Genomic DNA, 20,613 nt, shown 5'->3' on the forward strand with positions numbered 1-20,613 from the left:
TAAATGGGTCCTTCCTAACCCCTACCCTGATCTGTGACCCCAACTATTTCCCGCTCTGTAACACCAGAAGGGTCCACAACCGAGTCTGTGTGAGACTCTCAAGAGAGTCCACCTTCTGGTCAGTGGGTCCCAAGGGCCGCCCACACCTTAACAGTGTGAGCCCAGGGGGGTTAGCGAGGCAGTCTGGAATGGACGACTGCGGGAAAGGGGAGGAACGCAAAATGGAGCAGTCCGTCCAGGATCGTACCACTGTGGAGAGGGTGGCCGTCTTGCAACATACCATTTTGCTTGTGGGGGAGGGATACGATGGCTGCCTCGTTCCCTAACGGAGAGTGGAGTGTCGCAATCCTGCTAGTCCCAAGATTTCCTGATTCTCACCCACTTTGGGCGAGCCTCTCTCTGGGTTCCCACCCTCAGCCTCTCTCGTATCAGCCATCTTAACTACTGTCACCACCACCCCCCCCCCCCAGCCGCCCCGCTCCATTTCTTAATTTCGTAGCCGCTCGCAATGCACCGGAGCTGGCAATTGGCCTACGGGTGGGGAGAGCAGGACCGCTACGGGCTCTGATTGGTCGATGACCGGATTCTCGTCCTTGCTATTCTTTGAAGCTGCAGGGGTTCAGCGAATAACATGGCCCCACCTCCGCTCCCGCGCTCGGGGCTCCCATTGGTCATCGTTCCGTGACATGCGCAGTGGATGCCAGACCAGTGTGCCGAGCCGCTTAAGCCGGCTTTGAGGATTTCGGATGATGGGTTCGAATACCGCCCCAGAGGTTCAGATTGCTCAAGTGTAGAAGGGTAGAAGGTGGTGTTTACTGCTGGAGGGTTAGTAAGATCACGCATCAGGACGCCTGCTGCACTGGGTGATACAATCGTAAATTCTGTAGCTCACCCACTAGGGTTTTCCATGGGCTTCCCTAAGTAGCTCAGTTGGTAAAGAATCTGCCTGTGATGCAGGAGACCGCAGTTCGATTCCTGAGTAGGAAAGATCCGCTGGAGAAGGGATAGGCTACCCACTCCAGTATTCCTCGGCTTCCCTGGTGGCTCAACTGGTAAAGAATCCGCCTGCAATGTGGGAGAGCTGGGTTCGATCCCTGGGTTGGGAAGATCCCTTGGAGAAGGGAAGGGCTACTCACTTCAGTATTCTGGCCTGGAGAATGCCGTGAACTGTATAGTCAATGGGATCACACAGACACGACTGAGTGACTGTCACTTTCAGGGTTTTCAGTGCGTGTACCAAGTGGTTCTGCATCCCTTTATTCTCTGCTGCTGCTAAGTCGCTTCAGTCGTGTCCGACTCTGCGACCCCTTAGACGGCAGCCCACCAGGCTCCCCCGTCCCTGGGATTCTCCAGGCAAGAACAATGGAGTGGGTTGCCATTTCCTTCTCCAATGCATGAAAGTGAAAAGTGAAAGTGAAGTCGCTTAGTCGTGTCCGACTCTTAGCGACCCCATGGACTGCAGCCTACCAGGCTCCTCCATCCATGGGATTTGCCAGGCAAGAGTACTAGAGTGGGTTACCATTGCCTTCTCCCTTTATTCTCTAGTGTACTCAAAATAGAAACCGTTCTATGGGTTTAGGAAAACTCTCAGAAGTTACTTTAATAAAATTAAGTTCTGCCACAGTGTCTGGCTCTCCCAAGACTATAAATTACAGAGCAATATCTTGTAGTTTTTGAGTGTGATGTACTAAAATCACTAACTTTACTCCTGACAAAACTGGTACAAAGTTTGAAACTGTGTTCAAGCCTCTATGGCCTTGTCTTTTGAAGTAAAATGCTGACTTGAGGCAATGATTGGGAAATGTGAAGATTTAGAAACAAAGGATAGCTGTTGGGCTAAGGAACTGGTAACAATGTAGACTGTAATTCTGCCACATAACAGAATCACCCGAACTCCCAGTTCCCTGAAGGATATAGATAAAGGCCTGATACACATTCCTAAGTTGTTTTTACAGAAAGCAGACACCGCCCCCCCCCCCCCCGCCCCCGCCCTCCAACCAGATGGAAACTGCTAACTGCAAGAACACAGGCCCTAGACTGGCTGAAACCAGAAGGTTGATAATGCTTGAAATGTTACCTTGATGCCAACCAATCCAAGAACTGTCCACGAGCTGATCATGCCCTGCTCCTTGAACACTATAGAACTCCTTACTACCCTCTCCAGGCTGGGTCACAGGGTCTTCAGGGCATTAGCCCACTGTGGCCCCCTTTGCCTGGCAAAGCAATAAAAAAAAACTATTCTTTCCTCAGTTCAGTTCAGTTCAGTCGCTCAGTCGTATCCGACTCTTTGCGACCCCATGAATCACAGCACGCCAGGCCTCCCTGTCCATCACAAACTCCCGGAGTTCACCCAGACTCACGTCCATCGAGTCCGTGATGCCATCCAGCCATCTCATCCTCTGTCGTCCCCTTCTCCTCCTGCCCCCAATCCCTCCCAGCATCAGAGTCTTTTCCAATGAGTCAGCTCTTCGTATGAGGTGGCCAAAGTACTGGAGTTTCAGCTTTAGCATCATTCCCTCCAAAGAAATCCCAGGGCTGATCTCCTTCAGAATGCCTACTTCACCCAAAACTCTGTCTCCCTGTTCCTATTTGGCACCGGTGAACAGAGGCTGAGTTTCAGCAACAAGTTTACAGCAGTTACAAGCCCTAACATAAGATATGTAAGAGAATACACTTTATCCAGTATTCAACGTGCAAAGTGATGGTTTTGGAGCATTAGGCCTTCTCAGACGGGACAGGATTGCTATGATTGATGTGTTATTTAATATACGTCATAGGCTGTATAGCCAGTTACCTACTTTAAAATCTGCAATTTTTACATTATATACGTAAGTTAAGGGCTTCCCAGGTGGCACAGTGGTAAAGAATCCACCTGCCAGTGCAGGAGACGCAGGACACATGGGTTCAATCCATGAGTGGGCAAGAATCCCTTGGAGGAAGAAATGGCAACCCACTCCAATATCTTGCCTGGAAAATACCATGGACAGCAGAGCCTAGTGAGCTACAGTCCACGGGGTCTCAAAGAATCAGACATGACTGAGCATGCATGCACACATATAAATTAAAATATAAATATAGATTGGTGGTTTAGTCACTAAGTTACACACATTATAAATATATAGGATATCTATAAATAAGTACATGGTTCATAAGGGTATAGATATGGATGATATAGATGGAGTAGTGAGGCCCCAGTTCACTGCTCTTGGTCAGTCACATGCTTAAAGAGATGGGACTGTTTTTATGTTTTTTTATTAATTAATTTATTGTTTTGCTGCACTTAGTGGCTAGCAGGATTCCCTGGCAGGGATTGAACCTGGGCCCTCAGCAGTGAAAGTGCAGAGTCCTAACCACTGGACCACAGAGGAATTCCCAGGAGAAGACTGTTGCTAATTTTACATAGTGCTCCCAATTTTAGCAAGGCTGAGCTCTGAGTCGTCTGCTTTCACCAAATAGGAAAAATTTCCCTTAATTTGCTTGGAAACTCTAAGTCTATGTCCAGCACTGCCTCCACTGCTGAAAACACAAGCTGGTCTTTGTATCCGTTCTGATCCTGGAAAGATTGTTATTTTAAGTGTGTGTATGGGTGTTTGGGGTGCTGGGTAGAACAAATGAAAAGCTTGGTTGAAGTATGGGCACTTGGTCATCCCTGAATGCTTCTTTCTGATAGTGGCTGGATTTGTAATATATGTACTTCAATTTAGTATCTCCACTCAGGTTAGTGATGGGTGCATTGTCTTTGTTTGGGATCTTGCAGTAATAGTATAACCCAACATGTAATAAACTATATAGTCTCTATTACAGAAATGTACCCCAAAATGATATAATTAAAGAAGACAGAAATCTCTAGCTTATGAATAAAAGGATGAGCTTATTTGAATAAAATAAAGTGCTTTTTTATTAAAAAAAACTCCAAAAATATAGCATGCACTATGTGTATAGCCCTTTAATTTTTCCAATTCCATCATTATCAACTCGTTTATGCCTTGACTACAGGCAACTTGAAGAGAAAAGCTTTTGTTTTTTTATTTAATTGGCTAAGTTCGGCAACTACGGGAGAACCCAATGTGTGTGTTTACAATCTTATGATCAATAGAGCGTTCAGAAAACTGGGCGATAAAGATGCACATATGCATAGTGTTAGCATAACTTGTGTGTTAGAAGTTGGACAGGAGGCTTTAAAAAGTTATTCGTTACCAACAATAGACTTTCGAAATCAAAGCAAAATCTTTTTTTGTTGTTGTTTTTTGGCTGCCGTGCATGGCATGTGGGATCTTAATTCTGCCACCAGGGATTGAACCCGCACACCCTACAGTGGAAGCATGGCGTCTTAACCACTGGACTGCCAGGGAAGTCCCCTCTAAATCTTTCAAAGAAATAAAGCTTTTTTATCTTCTTTGATTTATGATTGCAAGGTACTTTGTCAATGTTTAAAAATAGTTAGGCAGCTGGGTGTGGGGGCAAGTGGAATGTGGTGGCAAGTTGCAGGCCCAGGACACTGTGGGGGGCAGGGATTAAAAAGAGAGAAAAACACTAATCTTTTCAAAGTTTTTTCCTAATAACTAGTAATAGTCTTATCAAAGATAGATGAACTCCTTGTGTAAATTTTTAATTATAAAATAATTATAGCAGTGCCAGATATTTGGCAATGAGTGAGACCAGTTACTTAACAGAATCTCTCCTCCCTCCATAAAGTTCTATCTGTGATACCCCTGAAGGTCCTGTGAGCTTTGGCGTTCAGTTCACTTCAGTTCAGTCGCTCAGTGGTGTCTGACTCTTCACTACCCCATGGACCACAGCACACCAGGCCTCCCTGTCCATCACCAACTCCCAGAGTCTACTCAAACTCATCTTCATTGAGTTGGTGATGCCATCCAACCATCTTATCCTCTGTCGTCCCCTTCTCCTCCTGCCTTCAATTTTTCCCAGCATCAGGGTCTTTTCAAGTGAGTCAGCTCTTTGCTTCAGGTGGGCAAAGTATTGGAATTTCAGCTTCAGCATCAGTCCTACCAATGAACAGTCAGGACTGATCTCCTTTAGGTTGGACTGGTTGGATCTCCTTGCAGTCCAAGGGACTCTCAAGAGTCTTCTCCAACACTACAGTTCAAAAGCATCAATTCTTCGGTGCTCAGCTTTCTTTATAGTCCAAATCTCACATCTATACATGACTACTGGAAAAACCATAGGCTTGACAAGACGGACCTTTGTTGGAAAAGCAATGTCTCTACTTTTTAATATGCTACTCAGTCATGTTTTATTCCTAAGCACATGTGCATGCTAAGTCACTTCAGTCATGTCCGACTCTTTGCAATCCCATGGACTGTAGCCCACCAGGCTCCTCTTGTCTATGGGATTCTCCAGGCAAGAATACTGGAGTGGGTTGCCATGCCCTCTTCCAGGGGATCTTCCCCACCCAGGAATCGAACCTAGGTCTTCCACAATGCAGGCAGACTCTCTACCATCTAAGCCACCAGGGAAGTCCCCAGGGAAGCCCACAAGGAAGGTCCCCAAGGGAAGCCTCCCTGAAAGTCCTAGCGGTTTAGATTTCACAAAGAGTAAAAAGAGATGCTAGGCTACAGTGCAATTAGTGGCCAGACAACATCTGAGCCTCATCCCAAAATTTATTCTCCCAAAAGGAATAAACCATGTCAGGAAACAAAACAAGTAAATGGAGAGTTAGAGGCAGCTATGGGTGAAATTGGAAGCTCATGCTTTGGGGTAGTCATGTGTCTCCAATATTACTTCAATGAGCAGGGAGACTGGGTCTACAAACTGATAAATCTTGACCCTGTGGGACAACAGATCTGCTCAGCCCCCTCAGCTCAGCTTTTCCCAGACAACAAATACTCTTGACACAGAATCATGATCAACAAATGCTTCAAGGTGTCAGTTCAGTTCAGTTGCTCAGTCGTGTCCAACTCTTTGTGACCCCATGAATCACAGCATGCCAGGCCTCCCTGTCCATCACAAACTCCCGGAGTTCACTCAGACTCAAGTCCATCGAGTCAGTGATGCCATCAAGCCATCTCATCCTCTGCCGTCCCCTTCTCCTCCTGCCCCCAATCCCTCCCAGCATCAGAGTCTTTTCCAATGAGTCAACTCTTCGCAGGACGTGGCCAAAGTACTGGAGTTACAGCTTCAGCATCATTCCCTCTGAAGAAATCCCAGGGCTGATCTCCTTCAGAATGGACTGGTTGGATCTCCTTGCAGTCCAAGGGACTCTCAAGAGTCTTCTCCAACACCACAGTTCAAAAGCATCAATTCTTTGGTGCTCAGCCTTCTTCACAGTCCAACTCTCACATCCATACACGACCACAGGAAAAACCATAGCCTTGACTAGACGGACCTTTGTTAGCAAAGTAACGTCTCTGCTTTTGAATATGCTATCTAGGTTGGTCATAACTTTCCTTCCAAGGAGTAAGCATCTTTTAATTTCATGGCTGCAATCACTATCTGCAGTGATTTTTGAGCCCCCCAAAAATAAAGTCTGACACTGTTTCCACTGTTTCCCCATCTATTTCCCATGAAGTGATGGGACTGGATGCCATGATCTTAGTTTTCTGAATGTTGAGCTTTAAGCCAACTTTTTCACTCTCCTCTTTCACCTTCATCAAGAGGCTTTTTAGTTCCTCTTCACTTTCTTCCATAAGGGTGGTGTCATCTGCATATCTGAGGTTATTGCTATTTCTCCCAGCAATCTTGATTCCAGCTTGTGTTTCTTCCAGTCCAGCATTTCTCATGATGTACTCTGCATATAAGTTAAATAAACAGGGTGACAATATACAGCCTTGACGAAATCCTTTTCCTATTTGGAACCAGTGTGTTGTTCCATGTCCAGTTCTAACTGTTGCTTCCTGACCTGCATACAGATTTCTCAAGAGGCAGATCAGGTGGTCTGGTACTCCCATCTCTTTCAGAATTTTCCACAGTTTATTGTGATCCACACAGTCAAAGGCTTTGGCATAGTCAATAAAGCAGAAATAGATGTTTTTCTGGAACTCTCTTGCTTTTTCCATGATCCAGCGGATGTTTGCTATTTGATCTCTGGTTCCTCTGCCTTTTCTAAAACCAGCTTGAATATCAGGAAGTTCATGGTTCATGTATTGCTGAAGCCTGGCTTGGAGAATTTTGAGCATCACTTTACTAGCATGTGAGATGAGTGCAATTGTGCAGTAGTTTGAGCATTCAAGGTGTCAGGATCCAGCAACTGCATCCTATCCTCTAAGGATCTCTTGAAATTTCATGTCTCTTCTACTGCCTGCTAGCCCTAAAGAGACTTTCTGAAACCAAGCTCTTCAATCTTGAGCCTTGAAGCCTTCCTATGACCCTTGCTCCTTGAATCTGGTCTCATCTTTGCCTCTGGTCATGCTTGTTGTGAGGCAGTCAAGGAAGCATCCCCTTTAAGAGGAAGATGTTTGAATCTTTTTTCCTACTTTGAATTACTGCCATATTAAAATGATTTGAAGGAAAAAAAAATAGATAATTGGAGTAAAATATCTTGTAATTGGTTTGTAACTCAATGCATTGGGTAGACTGTTTGCAAAGATGATGTTATGGACCCAATTGTGACTCTTCAAAATTCATATATTGAAGTCCTAACCTCTCAGTTCACTTCAGCCACTCAGTCGTGTCCAATCTTTGCAAGCCCCATGGACTGCAGAACACCAGGCTTCCCTATCCATCACCAACTCCCAGAGCTTGCTCAAACTCATGTCCATCAAGTCGGTGACGCCATCCAACCATCTCACCCTCTGTCATCCCCTTCTTCTCCCACCTTCAATCTTTCCCAGCATCAGGGTCTTTTCCAATGAGTCAGTTCTTCCCATCAGGTGACCAAAGTATTGGACCTTCAGCTTCAACATCAGTCCTTCCAATGAATATTCAGGACTGATTTCCCCTAGTGTGACTGTATTTGGAGATGGGGCCTTTAAGAAGGTAATTAAGAGATGGGAATACCAGACCACCTGACCTGCCTCTTGAGAAATGTGTATGCAGGTCAGGAAGCAACAGTTAGAACTGGATATGGAACAACAGACTGGTTCCAAATAGGAGCAGGAGTACGTTAAGGCTGTATATTGTCACTCTGCTTATTAACTTATATGCAGAGTACATCATGAGAAACACTGGAAGAAGCACAAGCTGGAATCAAGATCGCCAGGAGAAATATCAATAACCTCAGATATGCAGATGACACCACCCTTATGGCAGAAAGTGAAGAGGAACTCAAAAGCCTCTTGATGAAAGTGAAAGAGGAGAGTGAAAAAGTTGGCTTAAAGCTCAACATTCAGAAAACTAAGATCATGGCATCTGGTCCCATCGCTTCATGGGAAATAGATGGGGAAACAGTGTCAGACTTTATTTTTTAGGGCTCCAAAATCACTGCAGATGGTGACTGCAGCCATGAAATTAAAAGAAGCAACACAGTCGAGCTGGGCGCGGTCTTTCCAGGTCCAGCCACGACATGGCCACCGCCCTCCTAAGGAGAGTGGCCTCCGCCGTGGGCCCGCTGCTGCAGCTGGGGGGCCGCCCGCTTTCCGCGCTCGCGCAGGGCCCCCCGCGCGCCGGCCCTGCCAGAAAAAAAAAAAAAAGAAAGAAAAAAAAAAATAAAAAAATAAAAGAAGCTTACTCCTTGGAAGGAAAGTTATGACCAACATAGATAGCATGTTGAAAAGCAGAGACGTTACTTTGCTAACAAAGGTCCGTCTAGTCAAGGCTATGGTTTTTCCTGTGGTCATGTATGGATGTGAGAGTTGGACTGTGAAGAAGGCTGAGCGCCGAAGAATTGATGCTTTTGAACTGTGGTGTTGGGACTCTTGAGAGTCCCTTGGACTGCAAGGAGATCCAACCAGTCCATTCTAAAGGAGATCAGCCCTGGGATTTCTTTGGAAGGAATGATGCTGAAGCTGTAACTCCAGTACTTTGGCCACGTCCTGCGAAGAGTTGACTCATTGGAAAAGACTCTGATGCTGGGAGGGATTGGGGACAGGAGGAGAAGGGGACGGCAGAGGATGAGATTGCTGGATGGCATCACGGACTCGATGGACGTGAGTTTGAGTGAACTCCAGGAGTTTGTGATGGACAGGGAGGCCTGGCGTGCTGTGATTCATGGGGTCGCAAACAGTCAGATACGACTGAGTGACTGAACTGAACTGAAGGTTAAATGTAATCTTGCTGCTGCTAAGTCGCTTCAGTCGTGTCCAACTCTGTGTGACCCCAGAGACGGCAGCCCACCAGGCTCCCCCGTCCCTGGGATTCTCCAGGCAAGAACACTGGAGTGGGTTGCCATTTCCTTCTCCAGTGCATGAAATTGAAAAGTGAAAGTGAAGTCGCTCAATCGTGTCCGACCCTCAGTGACCCCATGGACTGCCTCCTACCAGGCTCCTCCATCCATGGGATTTTCCAGGCAAGAGTACTGGAGTGGGGTGCCATTGCATTCTCCGGGAATGGAACCCTAATCCAATAGAACTGGTGTTTTTATAAGAAGAGGGAGAGACACTAGAGATGCATGTACACGGAGAATAGGCCACGTGAGGGAACGGTAAAGAGGCAGCCATCGTTAAAGGAGGCAGCCTTTCAAGGAGAGAGGCCTCAGGAACCAAACCTGCCAACATCTTAATCTTGGACTTCAAACCTCCAAAACTGAGAAAATACATTTCTGCTGTTTAAGCCAACTAGTCCATGGTACTCCATTATGATAGCCCAAGCAGATAAATACAGATGGCTGCCAACATTCCTCCCTTGTCTGTTGTTATGTCCTCTGGCAATGGGACTTTGCACCTCCCCACCCAGAGGCAGAGTCTATTTCCTCACCCCTTGAGCCTGTGCTTTGGCCAACAGCATGCAACAGAACTGCCATCACATGAAATCTAGAGCCTAGGCCTCAAGTGACCTTGCAGCATCTGTCTGGGCCCCAGTGCAATGCTGCACTGAGCCCTCCATGTGAGGAAGCTGGTCTGGAGAATAAGAGGGAGTGGACAGAGACCCAAAGCACCCCTGCTGACAGCTGGCACCAACGCCAGACATGTGATCAAGGCCATTGAAACTTCCAGCCCAGCCTATCCTCCAGTTCACTGCGGCAACATGGTTGAGCAGAGGAAAGTCCAAGAGTGGAACCACCAGCCATTCCCAGCTCAAATCGCCTACCTACAGGATTGTGAGCAAATACACTGTTGTAATTCAAAGCTGCTATGTTTTACAGTCCTTTGCTTTGAATTAGTAACCAAGCTGACACAGCATTCTTCTCTCCCTGGCTAGGGCTGAGTGAACCCGACGATATTCCTAAAGGGCAAATTCTGTTTGGGCAGCCAAAGGACCAGTTCTTGTCCCTAGGCCAGGGAGCTCCCACACACAGGCAGAGAAGACACTCCAGGCTCATGACTGGGAGCTTTCCCCAGATCCAAAGTCAATAGTCTATCACTACCCCTGTCTCTTAATGTTTTTGATTATCAAGATCATTTTACATATTACTGAAGTATATAATCTTTTAATATTTTGGTTCATGATGAAAATCAATCATGCATTTATTAAGTTTTTAACAGAAAATCGCTTTATAATCCTACAACTCTCAAACAACTTACTGTTTATTATTATAGTCACTCATTATTATTTTAAAACACACAAATAGGGAGTTCCCTGGTGCCTGTGGTTAGGATTCTGGGCTTTCACTGATAGGGCCTGGGTTCAACCCCTGGTCAGGGAACTGAGATACCACAAGCTGTGCAGCATGGCCAAAAACAAAACAAAAAACCACAATCAGTTGTGATGAAAAATGCACAAAAAATTTCCTGGGTATTTTAAGATATTTGCCCAAGCTATTACAGAATTCTTTCCACTGCCAAGAGTAGTCAGATTTTTCACTTGATTTTAAACCAAATCCATATTGTTAATCTCCATCAGTAATTTGTGGGCATTGTGTGAGAGGAAATCCCTTCGTATGACTTCTGCTGAACTTTCAAAAACATTCTCTAATGAATGTTATTTAAAAGGTCTTTTATCTCTCTGCCCAAATGAGCACTGAATTTCAGGCTAGCATTTTCCATGTCATATTTTGATTAAGCAGTGAATAGGTGTGTTTTTGATCAACATAAAGGCTTACATGCTAACAATACTGTCTTGAGATATAAACTCTCAGCTTCCAGGCTTTAGATTCCTCAAATTTATTCCCTGTGGTCAAGTGACATTTTTCATTTGGGAAAGTGATATCATAGTAATCCTTGTAAAACCTTCACTGAAATAGGAAACTGAAACACATTTCCACTTGACAGAGGAAAAGCTGAACCACAAGGATAAGAAACCTCCAGAAACTCAGCTAATGCTATGAGATCTTTATATGGCTCTTCTCAGACAAACGTGTGTGTGTATATACTTTACAGGCACACTCACACAGATAGATGTGTGTATATTTGTGTGAATGTAGAACCATAGATTGGTCAGGGGCCTCAAGCCTAATTTTGTGGACTGATCAAAGTGATTGGACACCCCATCCTCGATACCAAATTATTCTTTTAAAATAATTCAGGAGGCTGTGCGGACCAGAGTCTCAGGAAAAGACTAAAGATTAGATTGGAAGAAGAGAGAGTAGAAGCCATGTTTTGAAGACCTGTAGTACAGGTACTTCGTCAGTTTGTAGGGCATGAGTCTGAAGTAGCTAGCAGTTTGGTTCTCGAAAGATCTCTGAATCGCGTGCAGTTACTTGGTCGAGTAGGTCAGGACCCTGTCATGAGACAGGTAGAAGGAAAAAACCCAGTCACGATATTTTCCCTAGCAACAAATGAGATGTGGCGATCAGGGGAAAACGAAACCTACCAAATGGGTGATGTCAGTCAGAAGACAACATGGCATAGAATTTCAGTGTTCCAACCAGGCCTCAGAGATGTGGCGTATCAGTATGTGAAAAAGGGGTCTCGAATTTATGTGGAAGGGAAAGTAGACTATGGTGAATATACGGATAAAAATAATGTCAGATGACAAGCAACAACAATTATAGCTGATAATATTATATTTCTGAGTGACCATGAAAGAGAAGCCGTAGACTGGATGATTCTTCTCTGGCTGGTGTTTGGTACAGTCTCATTTCCAAATCATGCTAGTGTTTATAGTTTCTAATGACAAGAATTAAAAAACTCTTAGTTGTAAAAAAAAAAAAAAGAAAGAAAGAATTCAATGAGGATTTCACACAAGAGTTTGAGATTCCATCTTAGGCAGGAGAGGAACACCTGTAAAATTTATAGACTGTATTAGATCTGTCCAATCAGAATTCATTTATTCAAGAAACATTTTTATTAAGATATAATTGACATATAACATATTATTTTCAGGCATACAATATAATGATTGGATATTTGTATACATTGAAAAATAATCACCACAATAAATCTAGTTACCATCTGTCACCATATAAAATTATGAAATGCTTTTTCTTGGGATGAGAACTTCTAAGATTTACTTTTAGCAACTCTCAAACATGCAATACAATATTATTGATAAGTCACCATGCTGTACGTTATATCCCCATGACTTATTTATTTTATAACCGAAGTTTATACCTCTTGGCCTCCTTCGTCCACCCTCCAACCTCCAGTCCCTCTGGCAACCACTTATCTATTCTCTGTATCTGTGAGTTTAGTCTGGTTTAGTTTGTTCATTTTGTTTTTCAGACTCCACATATATGGGAAGTCATATAGTATTTGTCTTTCTCTGTCTGACTTTTTTAACTTAGCATAATACCCTTACGGTCCATCCATGTTGTTGCAAATAGCAAGATTTCATTCTTCATGGCTGAGTAGTAGTCCATTGTGTATATATATTTACCACATCTTCTGTATCCATTCATCCATCAATAGACACCTAGACTGTTTCCATGTCTTGGCTATTGCAAATAATGCTGCAGTTAATAGAGGCACGTATATATCTTTTCAAATCAGTGTTCTCATTTAGGAATTACTGGTTCTATTTTTTTGAGAAACTTCTATATGATTTTCCATAGTGGCTGCACCAATTTACATTCCCACCAACAGAGCACGACAGTTCCCTTTTTTCTACATCCTCACCAACACTTTTCTTTCTTGTCTTTAATTTTTTTTTTTTTTTGGTGGGATCTTAGTTCCCTGATCAGGGAAGGGAAGGGATCTTAGTTCCCTTCCACCCCCTGCAGTGGAAGGGCAGAGTCTTAACTACTGGACTGCCAGGGAAGTCCCTATTTCTTGTTTTTTTTTTTTTTTGATGATAAGCATTCTGACAGATGTGAGTGAGGTAGTATCTCATTATGGCTTTGATTTGCATTTCCCTGATGATTAGTGACGTTGAGCATCCTTTCATGAACCTGTTGGCCATCTGTATCTCTTCTTTAGAAAAACGTCTATTCAGATCCTCTTCCCATTTTTAAATTGGATTGTTTGGTGTTTTGCTATTGAGTTGTATAAATTATTTATATATTTGGGTATTAACCCTTTATCAGATATGTACTTTGCAAATATTTTCTCCCATTCCATAGGCTGACTTTTTCATTTTGTCAATGGTTTCCTTTATTGTGCAGAAGCTTTTTAGTTTGATGTAGTCCCACTTGTTTATTTTTGCTTTTGGAGTCAGATCCAAAAAATCATTTCCAAGACTGATGTCAAGGACTTACTACCTTTGTTTTCTTCTAGGAGTTTTATGGTTTCAGGCCTTACATGTCTTCAATCCATTTGAGTTAATTTTTGTGTGTAGTGTAAGATATTGGTCTAGTTTCATCTTTTACTTGTAGATATCCAGTTTTCCCAACACCATTTACTGAAGAGACTGTCCTTTCCCCATTTTATATTCTTAGTTCCTTTGTCATGAATTAATTGAGTGTATATGTGTGGGTTTATTTCCAGGCTCGCTATTCTGTTTCATTGATCTATGCCTCTATTTTATATCACACTCAAGTTAGGTAACGCACTCATCACCTAATAGAAGTTACCCTGTGTGTGTGTATCTGTGTGTGGTGAGAATATTTAAGATCTACTCTCTTAGTAAATTTCAAGTATTACAATACAGTGTTACTATAGCCACCACACCACTGTACATTAGATCTCTAGAACTTATTCATCTCATAATTGGACATTTGTACCCTTTGACCAACATCTCCCCATTTTTCTCAGTGGCCCTTTCCCTCCCTCCAGCCCCTAGCAACTACTATCTCATTCTAAAAACATCATTACAGCATTGTGTCTTTTCAAATACAGTTAATGGGACATCCCTGATGGTCTAGTGGTTAAGACTGCATGCTTCCAATGCAGGGGGCTCAGGTTCAGTCCCTGGTCGGGGAACTAAAATCCCACATGCCACGTGGTGTGGCAAAAAAGAAGAAGGCAAGTTCTAAAATCCAGTTAACATGTTTCCTAAACTCGGCTAACTCAGCAAAAATGAGGGATTTCTGAATCTCAATAACTTGATTCTATTTTAGGCACTGAATTGAGCATTTCCCAGCTTGAGTAGATCTGATCTGGTCACTTGCACACAGGGAAATTTAGGACCTTAAACACCAAATCTGCCCTTTTATTAGAACATGAATCTTCAGCCGGTGAGGGGAGGTGTAACTAAACCAACCAGAGCACCATCAGCCTCACTTTCCCAAGTCTCATGGTAGAGGTTTCTGGAGTGCGTCCCTGTAGCCATGAATTCGAAATTTCAGGATGAGTTTCCCTTTTGGTCATTTCTGAGACAAAATTATTTGACATCCGATGGCCTGCAACTATAGTTACCATCTATTGGTTTGGTCAGTCATCACCAATAGCTGAACACTCAATGCCGTCTTGGTTCACCCTTAGTTGACTCAAGTTTGCAGAGCCAAAGTGAACTGGATCTCAGACTGAGTCTTTGCCCCCATATAACAGCTCTGTCCCCGCTTTAATACAGGGGATTGAGCTGATGAATTACTCAGACATCTCTACTCCCCAAGATGTCTCTTGAACATGTTGTTCAAAGTGTTCTGCCTCATATGTTATATACATTCTCTCATTTTACCCTCACAACCAACCCACAAGGTAGCTACTTTTGTCCACATATTACTAATGAGGAAACTGAAATTCAGAGAATTTAGGGGACCGGTTTGCTAAAGGTCACACAGCTAATGCAAATAAGGCTGAGCAGTGTCTTATAAAATGTTGTCCCCAGTTCCCCTATCCCCTCACCTCATTTGTCTATCAACCTCCTATTGATCCTTTGGATTTTAGCTGAAACATCTCTTTCCTTCCTTGACACCCTGAGTTCAGTTTCTGAGCTTCTCCTGTGGGCTCCCGTGGCCCCCAGACTTACCCCATCATCCCTCCTCTGTAATCCCTAAGTGGCCAAGAGATTTGTGGCTTGATTTTACAGTTTTAAGCATGTAGGAGATGTTCAAGAAATAGCTGTAGGGACTTGGAAAACAAACTCATGGTTGCCAGGGGGAAGGGATAGTTAAGGACTTTGGGAAGGTCATGTGTATATTGCCATATTTAAAATGGATGACCAACAAGGACCTATTGTATAGCACAGAGAACTCTGCTCAATGTTATGTGCCAACCTGGATGGGAGGGGGCTTGGGAGAGAATGGATACATGTGTGTGTATGGCTGAGTCCCTTCCCTGTTCACCTAAAACTATCATAACATTGTTAATCAGCTATACCCCAACACAAAATGTTTTTGGTCTTAAAAAATAATAAAATTTAAAAACAGAAATGTGAAAAAAAAAAAAGAGAGAGAAATAGCTGTGGGATGAGTAAATAAACAAATGCACAAGCAGGCCAATCCCCATGTTTCCACAAAACCCCATCATCTCCCATAAGCCACAGTAAGCCCAGTGCTGAACCCTCTAGGGTAGGGGGAAATGTCCAGAGGTGAATGAGTTCTGCCTTTGTGGCTTTACTGCTAGTTAGAGAGACAATCCAGAAAACAATAATTGGTAACGCAGTGTCCTCTGAGCTAGAGGTGGAGTGGATAGAGGCCAGCTGAGGCAGGAAAATCAACTGATGTCATTGGCAAAGAGGCAAATAGAAGTCTGGTTCATCCAAGTTCATTTTTCAGTCCAAATATGAAAACAATCACATGAATATAAAGTATGAACTTAGGGGGTGGGGTTTTCCTGGTGACTCAGTGGTAAAAAGTTTTCCTGCCAGTGTAGAAGACACAGGTTCAATCCCTGGTCTGGGAAGATGCCACATGTTATGGAGCAACTAAGCCCATGCACCACAACTATTGAACCCACACTCTACATCCTGGGAGCTGCAACTACCGAGCCCATGTCCCAACTACTGAAGCCCATGCACGCTAGAGCCCATGCTCCACAACAAGAGAAGCCACCACGATGAGAAGCCCACACACCACAACTAGAGTAGCCCCCACTCTCCAAAATGAGAGAAAAGCCCTCACAGCAACAAAGACCCTGCACAGCCACAAATACATAAAAATTTTTACAAATATTTTAAAAAATTCTGAACTGGGCAATCAAGCCTTTATAGTCAGATGTACCTTTACAGTCAGATGTGGATGAATAGGCTAAATACACTCTTACCTGTGAGTGATGTATTATCTATTGTACGGTGTGTGTGTGCTCAGTCATGTCCAACTCTGTGCAACCCCATGGACTGTAGCCCACCCGGCTCCTCTGTTCATGGGATTCTCCAGGCAAGAATACTGGAGTGGGTTGCCATGCCCTCCTCTAGGAGATCTTCCCTGACCCAAGGATCAAACCCACTTCTCTTCAGTCTCCTGCATCAGCAGGTGGGTTCTTTACCAGGCAATGGCATGCCACTCCAGTACTTTTGCCTAGAAAATCCCATGGACAGAGGAGCCTGGTAGGCTGCAGTCCATGGGGTCGCTAGAGTCGGACACGACTGAGCAACTTCACTTTCACTTTTCACTTTCCTGCATTGGAGAAGGAAATGGCAACCCACTCCAGTGTTCTTGCCTGGAGAATCCCAGGGACGGGAAGCCTGGTGGGCTGCCGTCTATGGGGTTGTACAGAGTCAGACACGACTGAAGTGACGCAGCAGCAGCACCACCTGGGAAGCCCTTATCTCCCACACAGATGAGCAATTCTTAAATTGTCTTTGATGGTATTTGTTTGGCACAAGTAATTCTTGTCATTCAACATTTTTTCTTTTTTTTTTTCTCTTTTGGTTCTTTGTATGGGCAAAGAGGAGACATGAAGACTACCCCAGACCTGACCCTAGCCTGCTGGTAAGACACTGGCTTTCTGGTTTGTGTGACAGCTGCAGATAAGTCTCACTGCTCCTCCTGCTTGCCAAGGCCCTATGCCCTTCATACTATGATAAGAGAGAAGAAATGAGCGCCTCTGAGCCAAGGCTGAAGCTCTGTAATTGGTGACTGTCATTACCTTTTTCAGAGTGACCTCCTAATAGGTGCCTCTTGGCAATGCCTGGGCTTAAGAAGAGATTCCTGCTGCCACTTTCTGGGAAAATGAATAACCAAAGTCAGTGTTTGATTGGAATTCAAGGGGAAACCGAATTGGGACCTTGCTGAAGATTTATCCTTTTGATTAATTCCTTTACTCACCATTGAACCTTTGTTTGATATCTTCACAGTAGAAATAGCATCCATTTCAGGCCTTCATCAGACACTTCATTCAACCTCTCAGTTCTTCAATGATTCTGAAGAGATTAGAAGTTGCTTTTCAAAATATTTATTAAATACCTTTTTGCACATGCCAGTTTTCCAGGCAATGCAGAAGGATAATGAAACAGGCCTGGCCTCTCTTCTCCAGAAATTTCTCATTGAGAAAAGGGCCCAGGGGTACAAGATACAGGACAGAACCAAGGTGAACCGATACAGGTACAAGGTTATTTCCCTTTAACATATTATGACCAGAGACACATATATTTTGAAAACAAGGTGAAGAAAGGGTAGAAAGCAAGGAACGAGGCCATCAGAAAACAAAATTTAATGGAAGCAGTTGAGGTGAAATCCCATGTAGTTTACTAAACAAGGCCCCCTTAGGCAAGAGTCCAGGTTTTCCTACATTGTGTTTTTTCTGTCATCATCATCATCTTTTTTTTTTTTTTACTTTTATATTACATGTTATTTACTTCTTGGCAGCTGCTACCTAAATAATGTCTTGGTAGCTGCCCCTGGCTCTGATTCCTCTGTATCCAGAATTATTGTTCCTTTTTCTATGTGGGGACACAGGAGAAGGATAACCCTGGGCTAGTACCTGAAAACAAATTGAACACATAAATTCTACTTTCTTAGGAGTCCCCTCAGTCCTGGGAGGGAGGTTGCTGCTGCCCCCAGGACACTTTGGTAGGGCGCTGGGTACCTCCTGGCCCAATTTCTTCTTCTTTTCCCATTTCTTCTTCACTTCACTCTTCCAAGATTGCCTCTTGTCATTTCATTTAAGCAATGGCACAAAACCAAACTTTCAGCTATTATTACTATTTTTCCTATTGGTCTTTTAGCAGAATCCAGCCTTCTGCAAAGTTTGCCATTTTTTAGACACAATATGGAGACTATTGGTGACTTTTTAAAATAAATGTTATAATTTATTTATGATAAATTTTATGTACATTTTAAAGTATAATTTAAATATATAACATGGACTCTAGTCAAATTTTTGATGGACTAATGAATCTCCTCCTCCCCTCCCCCCAAAACAGGTATGGCCATGTATGTACACATGTGACAGGGGAAGAGGTTGGCCAGCTTTCAATTTACCAAGTTAGTGCTCGCTTTGGCAGCACATATACTAAAACTGGAATAATGCAGAGAAGATTAGCATGGCCCCTGCTCAAGAATTACATGCAAATTCATGAAGCAGTCCATATTTTTTTTTTGTATGTGCCATTAAACCACCTCTGGATGAGATGGGGGAACACTCGTTCTTTAATTTTGAAATTGTATTTGGAATTTATTGTTGCTGTGTACTAAGAACTTGGCCTAAATAAAATCCTACAAGATATATTCACACAAAAAATTTTTTTACCAAAAAAATTGCTAAGGTTTTAGAACCTTAGCAATCTAACAGAGCCTCAACTTCGAACTATTCTTGCCATCTTTTTGTGAAAAAAGAAAAAATTTTCACATTAGAAACAAAAGGAGAAATGACCTAATCTCAGAATCTAGCCATGTCATCCTCCGGAGTTCCAGAAATCCAGAGAAGGAAGCGAGAATGGGGGTAAAGATGTCAAAGACTGAGCAGGAAGGAGAGAAGAAAAGTAAAGAAAATTCCATTTTTCCAGATCTTGGAGTACCAGATCATCTGCTAGAAAGATAAAGGAAATAAGCCTGGGGGGTAGTCATAAAACTTTGGAAGATCTTTTGAGGGAAATGGGAATTTCTTCCCAAAGGCAAACAAAAGGTCTTCTGGATAGTAGTAAGGCCCAACAGCACCTGTGATCCCTTCTTGTTTATTTATTTTTTATTTATTTATTTATTTATTTTTATTTTATTTTATTTTTAAACTTTACATAATTGTATTAGTTTTGCCAAATATCAAAATGAATCCACCACAGGTATACATGTGTTCCCCATCTTGAACCCTCCTCCCTCCTCCCTCCCCATACCATCCAGAGGGAGAGGGTGGGAAGATTTGGGAAAATGGCATTGAAACATGTAAAATATCATGTATGAAACGAGATGCCAGTCCAGGTTTGATGCCCTTCTTGTTTAAGAAATTGCTGCGGCTGCACCTCCTATCAGAGAAAGCGATGGCACCCCATTCCAGTACTCTTGCCTGGAAAATGCCATGGACGGAGGAGCCTGGTGGGCTGCAGTCCATGGGGTCGCTAAGAGTCAGACACGACTGAACGACTTCACTTTCACTTTTCACTTTCATGCATTGGAGAAGGAAATGGCAACCCACTCCAGTGTTCTTGCCTAGAGAATCTCAGGGATGGGGGAGCCTGGTGGGCTGCCATCTATGTGGTTGCACAGAGTCGGATACGACTGAAGCGACTTAGCAGCAGCAGCAGCAGCAGCACCTTACTAGTTATTGGTGATGATTTGGAGGGAAACGAGAGCGCAGAAACCATGGCCTGGAAAAGTCTGATTTCAAGTCAAGAAAATGAAATATTTTTTTGTGAAGAACCCTAGAAGAGCATCTCACAATGCTAATAGCAGGTCCTTGAGGAAGTCACCAGTTTTGGTCAAGAGAACTGTGGTGGCTGCACTATGCCCTCGGCCCTGGTTTCTCATCTGGTTTATCTTCCAAGCACACACTGTGGTTGGTGTTGCTATGGCTGCCAGGGCAAGATAATAAAGCCCGTCTGTCTCTCCTGAGTCTGTACATGTATTTTATAGCTTCATCAAGGTATAATTTATATATCATAAAATTCACCTATTGTAAGTATACAATTCAATGATTTTTAAATAAATTGACAGAATCATACAACTATCATCACGAACCAGTTTCAGAAGTTTTTCATCAAATCTAAAATTTCCCTCAAGCCCACCTGTAGTCACTTTCCACTCCTGATGCCCAGCCCTAGGCAAGTCCCTGTGGATACTTTTTCTGGACATTTCACATAAATGGAATCTTACAATGTGTAGGCCTTTCTGTCTGGCTCCCTTCACTCTGTATAAGACTTTTGAGGTTCATCAATGTTGTAGTATGTATCAGTATTGTGTTCCTTTTTATTGCTGACAGTAATCCATTG

At 43.3% G+C, this 20,613-nt stretch overlaps 1 protein-coding gene, 2 non-coding genes and 1 pseudogene across 5 annotated transcripts in view; 3 read left to right on the forward strand and 1 right to left on the reverse strand.

Moving 5' to 3' along the window:
* The window catches only part of LOC147340426 (uncharacterized), a 114,116-nt gene extending 93,762 nt beyond the window's left edge, over positions 1-20,354 (forward strand). For both annotated transcript variants that reach the window (XR_015159563.1, XM_086389038.1), the window contains one exon: positions 17,141-20,354. Coding sequence is in view for 1 of the 2 variants with exons in the window: in XM_086389038.1 (XP_086245164.1) it covers positions 17,141-17,186 (46 nt within the window). In the remaining variant the exon portion in view is untranslated. The remainder of the gene's footprint in view (positions 1-17,140) is intronic.
* On the reverse strand, positions 3,296-3,368 carry TRNAE-UUC (transfer RNA glutamic acid (anticodon UUC)). The gene has a single exon. It is a non-coding gene; the product is annotated as a tRNA-Glu (tRNA).
* LOC147340431 (single-stranded DNA-binding protein, mitochondrial pseudogene) lies at positions 11,524-12,155 on the forward strand (annotated as a pseudogene). Its single transcript, XR_015159559.1, has one exon. The product of XR_015159559.1 is annotated as a single-stranded DNA-binding protein, mitochondrial pseudogene (transcript).
* LOC147340432 (U6 spliceosomal RNA) lies at positions 18,681-18,787 on the forward strand. The gene has a single exon (XR_015160029.1). It is a non-coding gene; the product is annotated as a U6 spliceosomal RNA (small nuclear RNA).
* Positions 20,355-20,613: the final 259 nt, after the last annotated feature.

Source organism: Bos grunniens, chromosome X (genome assembly GCF_055505025.1).
Source record: "Bos grunniens cultivar Pamir isolate PY7600 chromosome X, Bosgru_T2T1.0, whole genome shotgun sequence".
Classification (NCBI taxonomy): domain Eukaryota; kingdom Metazoa; phylum Chordata; class Mammalia; order Artiodactyla; family Bovidae; genus Bos; species Bos grunniens.